The sequence below is a fragment of the Aspergillus flavus genome, chromosome 4, assembly GCF_009017415.1.
Source record: "Aspergillus flavus chromosome 4, complete sequence".
Lineage (NCBI taxonomy): Eukaryota > Fungi > Ascomycota > Eurotiomycetes > Eurotiales > Aspergillaceae > Aspergillus > Aspergillus flavus.
The window spans coordinates 1,450,690-1,465,450 of record NC_092405.1 but is presented as its reverse complement, the minus strand read 5'-3'; the positions used below and the strand labels follow the sequence as shown (position 1 = coordinate 1,465,450).

The following is a 14,761-nucleotide window of genomic DNA, read 5'->3' as shown; positions in this document are numbered from 1 at the left end:
GTTCGATCCGGTGTTTTGTTATTTTGATGATTTATACGACGGCGTAGCTATTGTATTGTGCCAGGTATTATCGGCGATTGCCTTTATTCCGTTTGCTATCGTCCCAGTTGTGGAAATCTGATTTCATGATAGACATTAATACTCAACATGTTTGGTGTAGTATATGCGCTCCAAGTGTTTCCCTTCCGCTTCTGACCTGCAGATCAACGAGGCTAGATATTCCAGTGTATATAGATACCAGGATGATGGCTGCTCAGCTAACACCCTAGAGACGAGACTGCAGCCACTCCTTCAATCCGTTCCCCTGCTGTGTCTCCTTTCCAATAAAACCAGCGCCGTAAACCGGTGCAACATGAGTCTCCCCATGCCCTACAAGATACTTCGTGTTCGGTACAACCGACTAGACCGAGTCCATCCGTTAGCATCGCATCAAGATCCCTGTCCTCACGAACCCAGAAAATTCGACCCTGAAAAAAAAGAAAGGAAAGAAAGAATACATACCTGAAACTTCTTCACAAAGGCATTAATCGAGTCGAACAAGATTTCATCCCTCCCCGCCAAGATCAACACTTCCTTCACTTTCGCATCCCTCCACCATTCAGTCGGTGCCCGATTAGGCTCACTCCACGCATCGCTCTCCTTCCCGGCCAAATACATGTGCGACCACCGATTCAGAATTTCCGGCCCAATCATATCCTTATACTGATTCTCCTGCATGGAGGCGCCCTCATGGACGAAACTCACCCACGGCGCGAAGGCAAACAACCCCGCTAAAGGCGCTATGTCGGACAGAGGCTCAATCTCGGGATGCGGGTGTGACAGATGCAGGAGGACGGCTACGGCTAGGTTTCCGCCTGCGGAGTCGCCGCCGACGATCACGTTGGCCGGGTCACGGTTTGTCTCGGTGAGGATATAGCGGAGGGCTTCCACGGCCTGCCGGAGTTGAGTCGGGTAGACGGCGTGCGGGGTGAGGCTGTAGGTTATCAGGAAGAGGGCTATGTCGTGGCCTTCTGCGTTGAGGGTATCGATCACGCTGCCGTAGAAGGTCATATGGCCTGCTGCACCGGGCACAGCGAATCCGCCGCCTGTTTGGGTGCGTTATTAGTGTACTACGTTCATATCATGTATCGGGGTTTCTTCTGTGTAGCATAGTATCATCGTGTAGCGCGATACACTTAAGACGTGCTGTTGTGTTACAATAGAAGGGTACGAAAGATAGCAGATATAACATACCATGGTAATAGATGACCACATTTTTGGCATTCTTGTTTCCGATCCAGTGGCCTTGTGCACCGTGTTTGAGAGGGACTGTTTCGGGTTGAAGTCCTTTTTTCTGCAAGGCTGTCTCGTAGACGGACCTTGTGGGGCCGTTCATGTATCTTTTTATTTAGCTTGTTAGTGTCGATCGAGGTATGTTTTCAGAGCAGGGATTACGTACTGGAACTGTTCTGCGCTCAGTCTATTGCATAGTTTTCTCAACGCTGCGTTGCCGATGTGGAGCCCGTATCCTGATGCACCGCTTTGGCCTCGGAAGATACCTGTGATGGCGTTATAGAGAGCTGTGCCTAGAACGGTCAATTGACCATGCATGAGATCTACCCTCTCCCAGAGGGAGATTGAGGTGGAGGTCATTGGGGTATTATTGAGCTTGATACGTGGGTATGTTGAGGGAAAGAGAAAAGAATTGAAATAGTCGCGGAGAAAGAAGAATTTCGAGAGGTGAGTGAAATACCGGAGCTGAAAGACTAAGCTGGTTGCCTGAAGAGGAGAATCCCCGCAGCCTGCTGAAGTAGATCTTGAGAAAGTAGATTGATGTTAACGAGCTTCTTATTTTTACCTCGGCTGTTACGGGCCGAGTGAGTTCAGGTTTGTTTCTTTTGTTTGATTATGGCAAGATAACAGATGCAAGGGAAACTATTATAAGTCATATTGCTGTAGTTATTTTTACATCCATTCAATGCTGTTAAGTAATAGTTTAGTGGCCGTTCACCATGTCTTCCTTACCGGTAAGATCACAGAATGCCTTGAAGGTCGTAAATACATTTCCCTCATCAGCCCCAGAACCAGTGTTCTCAATGATACACTCGGCATCGGCACCGACAAAGAACACATAGCCCTCCTTGACTTCCTCGGTCTTATGGCCGACGGTGATCTTTCCGGTGCCTCCGGTACAGATCAAGATGCTAGGCCCTCCCAGAGCGTCGAAAGTAGCCTTGGCGCCAGTTCGCTTGAGATCGGTCTTCACCACACTGAATTCCTCAATAGGGGGGTCATAGAGCATGGACGACGAGGCGCTTGAGTATGCTGAGGCGTTCAGAATCGCGTACGGGTATTCCTTAGGTTCTAGCTTCTGTTCCTCAATGGGAGCATAGGAGTATGTCAGCATGTCGGTCAAAGTATCCACATCCTTGAACTTGGGTGTGAAGCCAGCCCGCACGACGTTGTCGGAAGACGCCATGCACTCGATGATGTCGCCGGAAACGTAGGCATGAATGTCGTCGGCCTTCAAAAACATGGCCTCACCCGGTGCAAGCTTGACGAAGTTAAGGAAGAAGAACACAAACAGGCCGATATCGTTAGGGAACTGCCCGTTGAGACGTGTGATAACAGCTGCCAGTTCCGCTGGGTTGCTAGGGTTTGTCTCAGGAGTGCTAGCAGAAGTGCCAAATGTTTCAGGGGAGTTTTGGGCCGCAGCAGTGAGCTCTTTTGTAGCTGCCTCGATGTTTTCGGATGATGAGTTCATCAGCGCGGTGAACACGATCCGCAAAGCATCCTTGTTTTTCTGCATGACAGTGGGATCCTCCGAATCCTCGGAGCCCTTGACTGCGCCCAGAAATTGGTCGACTGCATCTGTTCCAATCAACTGACGGAGTGGTGCCACGGCGTTGAGAAAATGGGAGATCTCCGCTAAGGGGCGGAAGCCACAGAGTCCTTCGAACGGGGTAATTGCGATGGTCATCTCGGGCTTGTGGTTGTCATCTGCATAGATCATTTTAGTAAATCCAGAGTACAATCAACCATCCACATGCTTGGGCTTTATTGTTTACCTGGATAATTGCGAGGATCTCTAGCATGGAGTTTCTCTGCGAGCTTCTTGTTCGGGTGCGCTTGAATACTGAGGGCTTTGTTGACCGAAAGCACCTTGAAAAGGAATGGCAATTTTCCACCATATTTCTCGCTAACCTCCTTGGATAGCAAAGCTTGGTTGTCTTGGACCATATCGAGGAGGGTCCGCTGGGTCTCGACGTCTTTCGAAGGGAGGGAAGGATGCGTGCCCATCCATAACTATTGATGGAAGTTGGCGATTGTTTGTGATCGGCAAGTAGTCTAGAACTGACCTCTGCATAGGGTTTCTCTGATTCTATGGAGAAGTCTGGTGCAGCTGTTGTAGCTGCATAGCGGGCAGCTGCCGACTCCTGACCAATCTTGCCTAAGACAATACTCAGCAACTTATAGATTCAGGATGTCGGAGGGTTTTCATGTACCCCAATCATAACTGTTGACACCTGTACGTGTGCGCCGTGATTAGCATTTACTAGAAAAAGAATATAGACAAGCCAATTGAAAAAAGATCATACCACACTGGAGTCGAAGCAAAGGCACCTGCATTTTGTAGAGCGTGACGTAACAGGAAGGATGGAGTGAATGAAGGTCAAGAAAAGTAAACACAAGAAGAGATTGGGCAAGAGCACCCCAAAGGGTCGGATAATTCACTGAAATGTGTTTGAACAAGAAAGAAGATGGAAATAGAAAGGATCTTTTCCACAGATTGTGAAAGTGAGTCTTTTCTCGTTTTTAAAATAATTCCCCTGCGTCTCCAAGTCCCGTCTTCCAAGAAAGTCAACCCACTTTCCCTTCACGTCTGCCCCTCCATTCAATACTAATTATACCCAATTAGGATGACCGGAAGCGTTCCCGTGACTAAAATGGGAAGCACCAATAACGGGGTGCATTGGCCAGCAAAGCGCTTACCGCTTAACCGCGATGGGAACTCCGCCAGCGATAGCCGCCAGGTCGGGGAACCATTATCGTCTCCGCGCCCGCTCGAGCCAGGCGAGCACCCTACTGAAGAGACTCTAAGCTCGCCTCTGAGCTCCTTTAGTCGCCCGCACGATCTCCGCCAGGGTGCGGCTCGTGGCACGCGAAGTGCGCGTCGCAAAGAGATTGTCTCCGCTTTTACCTGGGAGGCCCTGACCATTGGGAAAGCTAGAACCGGGGAGCTTGCAACCTCATCCGGAAACAGTAAAGGTCCGCGACAGCTCCCAATTGCTGTGGCACCTCCCAATACACCTCCATCCAAGATGTCACGGAATCGTCCTAGGGGGCCTCCACTGCCTAGAGACAATGGTCTGGCGGCCAATGAGGAAACTGATATGTGGAATAAGATCCTCCAGGATCTACGAAAGGCAAAGGAGAAGAATGATAAGCAGAAGTCCCTAGCTGAGCAGATATCTGCTTTGAATGAGAAGATTGGCAAAGATGGTGGGAGTAAGTATCTCCCCTCTTATCCCTGTTTTTGTTTATTTTACATCGGCTGCCTCGGGGAAAGAGTATATCTGGGTCTCCGCTATTATGACTCGGCCCCTTGGCATTCAGGTGATACCATGCTATCAAGAATCATGGTGGCATCATCCATCCCAATTTGTCAGCCTGTTTGCCAGTCTAGTGCCCTGTGGGCTTGCTAGATCGTATTTAGTAGCTAGCACATGCTAATTGTCGTCTACAGAGCCGAGTCTACATGAGCATAACCAGCTGGACAGTCTGTACCGGCAAATGCTCAAGCTTTGTGAAGATGAAAGGGCCATTCTTCAAGATGAACCCAGTGATGTGATCAAGAACTTGGGCCTTCTGACCGCACTTCGTCAGGCATCTGAAGCAGAGGCGCCACTTAACCGTGCGGCTGCTCTTGGGAAATCCCGTAAAAAGAGAAATGACGTGGACGGGTCAGCTACGGATTCGCCGGGGCTTTCGGGTGCTTCCCTACCGGACAAAGCTGGACGTATGAAGGGCGGCATCCAACGTGGCTCCAGTGTGTCCAGCAACCAGGCTCGTGACAGCCGTGACAGCCGAGATGTTCACGTTAAAGTGGAGGAAGGGACGGAAGGCACCAAGGGTACACTCGCAGAACGTAATGGACACTTGGTGGTTGGGGCCGAAGTAGTCTTCAAACACAACAAGAACAAGCAAGGGGCCGAAGGTGAGGGGATCCAGTGCATCATCAAAGGGATTTCTGGAGATGGACATAAGAAGCGGTATGGCATGACGACCCCGGGCGTCCTTACCTCTGAACTGACCGATACTCCTTTCAAGGTATGATGTACAGGATCCCGAGCCGAATGAGAATGGCGAAGAGGGAGCGGTTTATAAAACCACCGCTGCGTTTCTGATCCCAATACCGCAAGTTGGCTCGACATTACCAAGTTTTTCGGTAGGAAAACAAGTTCTGGCGAGATACCCAGATACTACGACGTTTTACCGGGCAGAGGTGATGGGCTCCAGAAAGGACACCTACCGTCTCAAATTTGAAGGCGAAGAAGATGACAAGGAGATGGAAGTGGACCGTAGGTTTGTCCTTGACATTCCCGGAAAGTGAAGGAAGCAGAGAAACGCCAAAGGCTACATAAAAAGAAAAAGGGGGAAAGAAAAAAAAAAAGAAAGAAGAGCGAACACAACGACAAATACTGCATATTGGAATCCTGAGTATTCGGTGGTTATGATGATACCCTTTGAACTAAATTGATACAATTTCAAGGAGTCTGGAATGGAATAGAAGCGTCCTCACTATTGATGGTTGATTTGGCCAGCTTTGGATAGGATAGTACTACCTAAGAATAAATGGTCTTGACCAAATTGACTGAATTGCTACCTTGATGAGCTCAAGCATTCTATGCATCGATTCTTTTACGCCTTACGATGGCCAGCGAAAAGCTTGATTCATCTAAAGTCGGCGAGGCCAAGTAGGCAGTAGATCATAATTCAAATTCTATTGCGAAATAAGTCCGATGGGGGGAACATGTTCCAATAGGACGCCGATCTTAGGGCGGGATGTCTTAATTTCAGTGTAAAATGTTCAGGAGATGACAATCTGTTAGGTAATAAGGGTATACGGTGTAGAAGCGAATAGAGCATTCTACCGATAAAGTTCGGTCTATCTTCTAACCATCGATAAGATGGGAATTCCGCGATATAAAGTGCGATCGTCAATGGTATTGTTTGCGAAGTGTGGGATGGAAAATTTCCGCAGTCATTGAAACCAGAGAACAATTGGAAATTTTTTGAAAAAAGGAAACTTTTGGATCGAGAAAGTATTGAGACAAAAGGGTAGAAAAAAATTGGGGATTTTCTGTGATCCGAGTTGATAGTAAAATCATATTAAATCATTGGATGCGAGAGTCTGGAAGGGCACCTGACTAATGGTACCCGTAAGGCCTGACTAATGGAAAACCTGAGTCAGCCACATGCCGCAGCCCCCGCCCCCAATGCGCCGCCAGTGCTGTGTCATTCCCGCGGATCCGAGGGAGATATATGCATGGCAATGTTATCATACTCCATACAATTGTCCGATCTTCTGAGCATGCGTCTGTTCTAACCTTTGGTGTACCATTGACCGCATTCTGCTATTGATTGAATTCATCCTCGTTATATGTATATGGTCGCTTAACCATTGCCCTTCCTACCCTGATTCCGCAGCCGCATTACTCATTTCTGCCATGTCGAACTTACCATCTCATGCCTCGCCGACATTCACGGCGCAGGCCTCTTCCTCTCATCGAGCGGTTGATGATATGTCTCTGGACTCAACCTCTGCGGCTCCACCATCATTGAACAGCAGAATAGACGAGCTTCGTGGTGATGCCGCAAGTCAAACTGACGCCACAGAGCACACCCGAGGCGATATTACCCCCGCAGTGCCCGCCTCTCTTCTCTCCCCTTCCTTCACCCCTCCAGCGACACCAGGTGGCACGATAAACCAAGCGCAACTACTTCAGCAGACTCAACAACCCACGCACACTAAACCGCCTAAGCTCCTCTCCTGCCTTCCAAATGTCGAGTGTATTGTTCGCGCACGGATCCCAACCACCAATGGGGCCGAGATGTTCCTTCACCTCTACCACAATGACTTGGACAACAAAGAGCACTTAGCAATTGTGTTCGGAAACAGTATCCGATCCCGAAGTTTGGACGCAATCCGCCCGGGGGAAACGGAAATGGACCGAATGATTCGTGGGGCCTACATCGGTACCCTCCGTCCCGGCCGAGTGAGCAGTTGGTATGACAGCTCCGCAAATACTGAGAGCGCTTCTAGTGGACAAGGGCGGAGCACCCCAGATGCCCCTGTTTCGTCACAGACATCAGAGTTAGCACAGAGTAGCACAAACCAAGCGCCGCTGGTTAGAATCCATTCGGAATGTTACACCGGCGAAACGGCATGGTCCGCGCGCTGTGATTGTGGTGAACAGCTCGATGAGGCGGCACGTTTGATGTCTCTCCCGATGGAAACTTTGAATGAGGTGGCATCCCAGCAAGATTTATCTGTGCCTTCGAATGCATCTGGAGGCGTGATCATTTACCTCCGCCAGGAAGGCCGCGGGATCGGTCTAGGAGAAAAGCTTAAAGCGTATAATCTTCAAGACCTTGGATCGGATACCGTCGAAGCTAATTTACTCCTTCGACATCCCGCGGATGCCAGAAGCTACGGTCTTGCCACAGCGATGTTGGTGGATCTTGGTCTAGGTGTTGATTCCAACCCACATGGAATCCGCCTGCTTACCAACAACCCTGACAAGATCCGGGCGGTCGAGGGACCGAACCGGGAAGTTGTTGTGAAGGAAAGAGTACCGATGGTGCCCTTGGCCTGGCGAACAGGTGGAAAGATGGGAATTACGAGTACTGAAGTCGAGGGCTACTTGCGGACCAAGGTCGGTCTTTCCCCCATTAATTCCGATGCAAGGAATGCTAACATAGCAAACAACACAATAGATTTCGAAGATGGGCCATATGCTCCAATAAAACATCTATTCACCATTCTTCTTGCTGTCATGCTTTACACGATTTCCCCATGAGTTTTGCGTGGAGGTGCTGTTGCTTCGATGCTTTGCTGCTCTGCTGTATAAAAGGCTCTTTTATGATTACTTGTCTTATCTACGGTGCTGTATATCTCTCATATTCGACTTTTCTCTATACGATCATTTACCTAGTATTACGTTGGACGACGTCTTGGGGCATTGTGATATATTACTAGATTGGGCATTGTCTGTGATGCGTTACCGGGGTTTTGGGAGTGACCGTTCGAGCTTTGGCTTTCAGGAATGCAAAGGACCCATATACAATTTAATACGTTTGGTATCGTAAAATGAAAGAGGCAAAACCGGTGGATTGTCATGTGAATGTGACCCTTGGTACATACAGACATACAGTTCGTCTGTTGTAAACCGAAGTTCTTTTATTTTCCTTCATTCTTTTTTGTTTTTAGTTTTCTCCCTCGGGGCTGTCGATCGGGAGCGCCACTGCCGGCACTCTTCAGCGGGAGAAGATCAAATCAATTACGACAATTAATTTGTCTCGAGAATCCTCCCAGCATTTTGAGGTGACATTGACAAGGGTTCTGAACGATAGAGTTCAGCGGGACTCCACTTGTTCCAGACTCGTAGTCATGCCGAAACGTCGTCGGCTGAAAAAGTATCGTTCTTCTTCTCTCACACCACATCATTCTTTTCGTTTACGACATCGATGCTGATCCTCTTGAGTTCCTGCAGACCCAGGTATTATCCTGGAAGACACCTTTAAATTTTGCGGCCGTCTTGAATGGCCGTTACGTTTTGATAACAAATTGAGAAGGAGGTCATGGCCAATCGCCTGCCTCCTCTGAATGATGTGGCCCCTTCCTCGGCCCTCGACTCTTCCTCGGGAACCCGGGAGACCCCAGTCGCGACCGACACCGTTAACTTGGACACGGAATATGTGAAACTGGAGGATTCTCCTACGCCATCCGCGTTGACGCCTGCAGATGCAGATGCAGAAACACCGGCGCCAGACACTGGCGGGCCTGCGGGGCGGAAACGCAAGTTGAATAGTAGTTCCGCAAGAGGTGTAGCCAATCTCACTCCCGAGCAGCTGGCGAAGAAACGAGCCAACGACCGACAGGCCCAGCGGGCAATACGCGAGAGAACCAAAGCTCATATAGATTCGCTGGAACACCGCGTCCGCGAGCTGTCTTCTCAGAAGCCATTCTTGGATCTGCAGGCGGCGTTGAAGCAGAATGAAGCCATTCGAGCCGAGAACCGCGACATCAAACAGGGGTTGAAGGCGATCATGGATGTCATTCAGCCTTTAGTTGGAAAGCACGAAGCATCTAGTGCTAGTAAGTCTGGCCACTGGTGCAGTAAAACTACCCACCATTTTCTCAGGGATCATTAAGAGCTAAATAGGCGCCTCCAGATCCTCCCGCCTCTGCAGCCGCTCCCTCGGGCACGCATTCAACCCCCCCTTTGTCTACAGCACCACCGTTTGCAAAAACCAGTTACTTCAGTGACACCAGGCCAACCAATGTCGACCATTCCTATTCCGAGGCTTCCGCAAGGATTGAGACTCCCTCATCCACACACTCGGCGCCTTTGTTAGGCACCATCCGGCGCGAAAGCGCCACCAATGGGACGTCAGCTTCGTTTCGCATTGCGTTCGACTATCAACGGCACAACCTGACGCATGGGTTAGATTTTGGGAGCGATGAAAGGATGGCCTTTAACTTTCTACTTGATGCGTCTCAACAAGTTCCAAAAGTGGAGGGCTTCCGCCGCTCGCCGGGGAACTTCCGAGCACCCCCAATGAACGCTCCTCCGGCCTACCCGTCGCCGATCCACGGCTCCATGGCGGAGCAATCTCTGCCCGCCTACATGACGCCAATCCGAAACATTGCACCAACCTGCACGCTGGATGCAATCCTGTTGGACTTTCTCCACCATCGACAGCGCGAAGCAGCTTCGGGGGTCCCCCAGCAAAAGCTAGTGGGGCCTCCTTATCCCAGTGTCTCCTCCCTGCTTAATCCAGAAAGAGGTGCTTACTCACACCCGTTATCAAAGGTGTTCACTGATATCCTGCGCACCTTCCCCGATATTTCCTCCCTTCCGGAGCAAGTAGCTGTTTTGTATGTCATGTTTCTTCTCATGCGATGGCAGATCTATCCAACGCCTGAAAATTATGATCGGGTACCGGAATGGCTGACTCCGCGCCCATCGCAACTTTTAACACCACATCCCGCCTGGATTGATTACCTGCCGTGGCCGCGGATGCGCGACCGCGTCGTGATGGCACACCGGGACTACCCTTTTGACAACTGGTTTATACCATTTACGCGTACACTGTCAGTCAACTGGCCATATGAGGAAACTGATTGTCTTTTGTCGACGGGAGATAACGATGACCTGATAATCAACCCCGTCTTTGAAAGGCATCTACGCAACCTCAACAATTGGAGTCTCGGCTCAGCATTTGCGGAAGCGTATCCGTCCTTAGCTGAGACAGCCAGAATAAAGAACCAGCCATAACCGTATCTTCACTACGGGTCAATATTCACTGGGCAGCCACCGTATAGACAGATAATCGAGTGGAATTCCGTTAGATATGTTTAACCAATTTTGGTGACAAGGCTCAGGCGGGTGATACATTTTTGAGAGCATCCTCTATACATTCTCTAGGCATCTCCTTGTCTTTCGTCCTTTGTTTTGGTGTTGGGTCTCTTTTCTTTGTGATTCTCGTCCCTAACCCTTTCCTCCCTTACCATGTTGCCGTGCCACTCGGATACTTGCCACACAACTGCCTGAGAAGCGGTATAACTTTTCCGAGTCACGCTGGCTATGCAGTGTATGGAGAGATGGTAAACATACTGACGTTCGGGTTATAGCATCGTAGCAATAGAACTTCTGCGCATGGTAGCCTCAGCCGCTTCATGTTCAGAAAGATCGGGCTTAGGGTCCTCCTGTTTTGTCGGAAACTCCGAACGTAGATCTAGAGTTGTTATCATATACCAGAGACTGTTGCAGCAGCAGTTACGATTTTGAGGTATAGATAGCCAAATTCCAAATGGAACTGTGTCTTATTTGATACCGCCTTGTCTTCGCGTCCATTGTACCTTGTAGTAATGGAAACCAGTGAACTATATCCCATGTCAAATTGGCGCTCAACAACTAATCTATTGTCCAATTTATTAATGAGTCCATCTCACTTATGGTCAATTCGAACTTCACTCCTTCCGACTCTTCTCATTCCAGAAAGCCATTCCCGCCTTCTGACGCAGAACACCATACATTGAGCTGCTATCCAGACACTCGCCAGCATACTCCCTTGCAGCTACCATGTTCTCATGCGCGACCTTCAGACCGGGAAGTTCAACATTATGTTCCTTGGCCATAGCAAATGCATGGTTCGCATCCTTGATAGCAAGAGACACCCCAAATCCAGGCCGAGATTCCAGCGGCGGCGCATACGCACCAGTCGTCAATCTGTAAGTCGTCAGCGATGTAGAAACATCAGCAGGGATCCCAAACTACGCCACCTCTTAGAATATCCACCAGCCACCGCGCCAAAAGCTTCGCCGATGAGCTCTTCCATCGGACCAGTGCCTAATCCAGTACGCTCGGCGAAAACCTGGGCTTCTCCGACAGCTTCCATCATATTAACGGTGACGATATTACTGGCATTCATCAGCATTCCTCCTCTAGCACATAAAAAGTGGGCGTAGAAGGTAGCTCGTACCCAGCAATTTTCAAAAGTGACGACTTAGTCGCATCCTCGCCACAATCGATCACCTTGCGACCCATGACATCCTGGATCAACGGCTTGACCACCTCCGAGGCCTTCTTCGGCCCGGCAATGGCAAAGACGAGCTTTCCGTCCACTGCAATCGGATTACCGCCGAACACAGGTGCCGCCAGGAAAGATGCTTGCTGTTCTTTCAGCTTAGAGACAGTTAGACCCACCGTTTCGGGGTGAACGGTCGAGCAGTCTACGAAGATCTTGTCGCGGAGAGAATGTCCCGATCCAATGGCGGATGTGATCAGTTGTTGGAGGACTGAGTCATTGGAGACCTTTTTTCGTGTTAGCTTTGGGGAATGAGATTATTTTAGGTGGAAAGGGGGATGATTGTACGCACCATGGTGAAGATGATCCCGCATTGACCGACTAGTTTGGCGAAGCTGGTCTCTGGGGTAGCACCTAGGGTCTTGAGAGGGTCACCGCGTGCCATTGTCCGGTTCGAGTAGATTAGATTCATAGCGTTTTTGGTCGCTAGGTGTTTTTGGAGATTGGTGGCCATGGCTAGGCCCATGGAGCCTAGGCCATACTGTTTGTATAGGTTAGTAACGTTGTTGTTGATGGGTTGTTGGGCTGAACATACCCAGCCGATGCGAGTCATGTTTGATAGTACAATTGGCTCTTGAGTTAAGGCTATGTGTGGTCAATTGCGCGGTTACAGGGGGTGAGTTGAACGTGTAGAGAAGGATATGAGAGGTTATGAGCTACGAGTAGGGAGTAGATGCTGTGGTTGTTCTTAACGATAATCGATAACCGGGCGGTCCCGATACCGGGCGGACAACTGCGACAGGGTAGTCTAGTCTTTTATACCGTGAGAATTGTTTGCCTGACTCGTCATCATTTTAGACGTCCATCGTATACTATGATATACATGGAGATCCAGCCTCCATCAATTATCCCTTCAAGGATTTATGGTAGGCTAATGCTGAATGTTGACACCCGATGTGACCCTCAGTACACAACCAAGAGAAAAATATTCTGCTAGTTTAGTCCGGCAGAACAATTCAAGACACTCATTTTATCATCGTGGTTGATAGTGGCTTAGTATGTCTCGGTGAGGAGTTGAGTAACAGTCCCCAGATCTGGGATTATCGGGCGTTCAGGCACCCAGGCATTCCACAACCGGGCAGCAGTGACGACTGACTGGACTGCACCGCCAGTCCGTCAGCCACGCATTCCCAATAACGTTGCTCTTTCTCCTTCCCCTCATATCTCGTGTCTCCCCAGTTTTTCCCCCACCCCTGGACTACATCCCCATGATCGCATTTGTTTGTTACTCTGGAATTATTTGAGCATTTACTATTGTGATTCGAATTGAACACCATGGCGGAAATGCCCATTGGTAAGCTTCAGCCTCCGCTCCTGACAGCTACTGCCTGGTGCTCCCGTCCCGTCAACTAACCCGTACATCCAGTGCTCGACGGAGGAACCGGTTTCCTCAAGGTCGGATATGCTGCGCAGGTATATCTTCCACTTGCACGACCCATGCAACACTCGAAGAGCTATCTGTTTACTTTGTTGCTATTTATTAGAACTTCCCCGAGCACCAGTTCCCCTCAATAGTGGGGCGGCCTATACTGCGAACTGAGGAACAGGCCGGCGACATTGTTGTCAAGGATATTATGTGCGGAGATGAAGCTGCCGCTGCCAGATCAATGCTTCAGATCAGCTATCCCGTACGTCTTGTCCCCGCGGCTCGTTGTCGCTCTCCGATTGTGCGCCTCCAAGTTGCTGATCCGTGCCCAATGGATAGATGGAGAATGGAATAGTGAAGAACTGGGATGATATGCAACACCTATGGAACTTTACCTTTTATGAGAAGTTGGGTATCGATCCCACCGGTCGCAAAATCCTCCTTACCGAACCCCCTATGAACCCTTTAAAGAACCGCGAGAAGATGGCCGAGGTCATGCTGGAAGGCTACAACTTCGGCGGTGTATACGTCGCTATTCAAGCTGTGCTTGCACTATACGCCCAGGGTATGTGCTAGGATTCCCCATGATGCGGCAGCGCAAGAAGCTCATGTGGTCTATTAGGTCTTAGCAGCGGTGTGGTTGTCGACTCCGGTGATGGTGTCACGCACATTATTCCGGTATACGAATCCACCGTCCTTAACCACCACATCCGTCGATTGGATGTCGCGGGTCGTGATGTCACCCGTAACATGATCGCCCTCCTCCTTCGCCGCGGTTATGCCCTAAACCGTACGGCCGACTTCGAGACTGTGCGCCAGATTAAGGAGAAGCTTTGCTACGTTTCCTATGATTTGGAGTTGGACAAGAAGCTTTCGGAGGACACAACTGTTCTTGTCGAATCCTACACTCTCCCTGACGGTCGGGTCATCCGTGTCGGAAGTGAGCGTTTCGAGGCCCCCGAGTGTCTCTTCCAGCCGCACCTGGTGGACGTGGATCAGCCCGGTATCGCCGAGATGCTCTTCAACACCATCCAGGGCGCCGATGTGGATGTTCGCTCTAGTTTGTACAAGGCCATCGTGCTCAGTGGAGGAAGCAGCATGTACCCTGGTCTGCCATCACGACTGGAGAAGGAGCTGAAGCAGTTATGGCTCACACGTGTACTGCATGGAGACCCGGAGAGGCTGAACGTATGTCTAATAGCATTCTTTACAGGAGATATACGCTAACTCTCGTCCAGAAATTCAAGGTGCGGATTGAGGACCCGCCAAGACGGAGACACATGGTCTTCCTAGGCGGCGCTGTCCTTGCTAATTTGGTAAGTACTTGAACCCTATCCATACTTCTACTCAACTTAGGCTCAGGTCGTCTAACTATCTCTCAGATCGCCGACAAGGAGGATATGTGGGTCACCAAGCAAGAATGGCAAGAACAGGGTGCTCGTGCCCTGGACAAGCTTGGGCCCAGATAAACGTAAAACCGTTGTTCACGTCTTTCCCCTTTTTTCCTAATCTATTTAAACACCTTCCTTACTGCCCATG

The 14,761-nt window shown here is 49.8% G+C and overlaps 7 protein-coding genes across 7 annotated transcripts; 4 read left to right on the top strand and 3 right to left on the bottom strand.

Annotated features, from left to right (window-relative positions):
• Positions 1-135: 135 nt before the first annotated feature.
• Positions 136-1,632, bottom strand: F9C07_2202719 (Alpha/Beta hydrolase protein; the record flags this gene model as incomplete). Its single annotated transcript, XM_071509544.1, has 5 exons — positions 136-212; positions 263-467; positions 502-1,085; positions 1,234-1,379; positions 1,439-1,632. 5 exons carry the CDS (start codon positions 1,630-1,632, stop codon positions 136-138), a joined length of 1,206 nt encoding a protein of 401 aa, XP_071366369.1.
• Positions 1,633-1,975: 343 nt separating this feature from the next.
• Positions 1,976-3,609, bottom strand: F9C07_3699 (mannose-6-phosphate isomerase, class I; the record flags this gene model as incomplete). Its single annotated transcript, XM_041285779.2, has 5 exons — positions 1,976-2,979; positions 3,048-3,285; positions 3,339-3,430; positions 3,486-3,506; positions 3,579-3,609. 5 exons carry the CDS (start codon positions 3,607-3,609, stop codon positions 1,976-1,978), a joined length of 1,386 nt encoding a protein of 461 aa, XP_041145990.2.
• Positions 3,610-3,926: 317 nt separating this feature from the next.
• F9C07_2106287 (SAGA complex component) lies at positions 3,927-5,593 on the top strand (the record flags this gene model as incomplete). The annotated part of the gene is made up of 3 exons (XM_041291793.1): positions 3,927-4,488; positions 4,727-5,252; positions 5,311-5,593. 3 exons carry the CDS (start codon positions 3,927-3,929, stop codon positions 5,591-5,593), a joined length of 1,371 nt encoding a protein of 456 aa, XP_041145989.1.
• A 754-nt stretch (positions 5,594-6,347) lies between these two features.
• F9C07_2283277 (bifunctional GTP cyclohydrolase II/3, 4-dihydroxy-2butanone-4-phosphate synthase) lies at positions 6,348-8,401 on the top strand. Its single transcript, XM_071510622.1, has 2 exons — positions 6,348-7,919; positions 7,981-8,401. The coding sequence occupies exons 1-2, from the start codon at positions 6,711-6,713 to the stop codon at positions 8,008-8,010; spliced, it is 1,239 nt and encodes a 412-aa protein (XP_071366368.1). The 5' UTR covers positions 6,348-6,710; the 3' UTR covers positions 8,011-8,401.
• A 443-nt stretch (positions 8,402-8,844) lies between these two features.
• Positions 8,845-10,544, top strand: F9C07_3696 (putative bZIP transcription factor; the record flags this gene model as incomplete). Its single annotated transcript, XM_041291792.1, has 2 exons — positions 8,845-9,361; positions 9,439-10,544. 2 exons carry the CDS (start codon positions 8,845-8,847, stop codon positions 10,542-10,544), a joined length of 1,623 nt encoding a protein of 540 aa, XP_041145987.1.
• Positions 10,545-11,239: 695 nt separating this feature from the next.
• Positions 11,240-12,510, bottom strand: F9C07_3695 (6-phosphogluconate dehydrogenase family protein; the record flags this gene model as incomplete). The annotated part of the gene is made up of 5 exons (XM_041291786.2): positions 12,392-12,510; positions 12,149-12,337; positions 11,752-12,083; positions 11,552-11,689; positions 11,240-11,498 (listed from the first exon to the last, which is right to left on the bottom strand). Exons 1-5 carry the CDS (start codon positions 12,407-12,409, stop codon positions 11,240-11,242), a joined length of 936 nt encoding a protein of 311 aa, XP_041145986.1. The 5' UTR covers positions 12,410-12,510.
• A 621-nt stretch (positions 12,511-13,131) lies between these two features.
• Positions 13,132-14,691, top strand: F9C07_3694 (actin-related protein; the record flags this gene model as incomplete). Its single annotated transcript, XM_041291791.1, has 7 exons — positions 13,132-13,150; positions 13,223-13,269; positions 13,341-13,484; positions 13,562-13,787; positions 13,845-14,410; positions 14,461-14,538; positions 14,605-14,691. 7 exons carry the CDS (start codon positions 13,132-13,134, stop codon positions 14,689-14,691), a joined length of 1,167 nt encoding a protein of 388 aa, XP_041145985.1.
• Between the last annotated feature and the right edge of the window lie 70 nt (positions 14,692-14,761).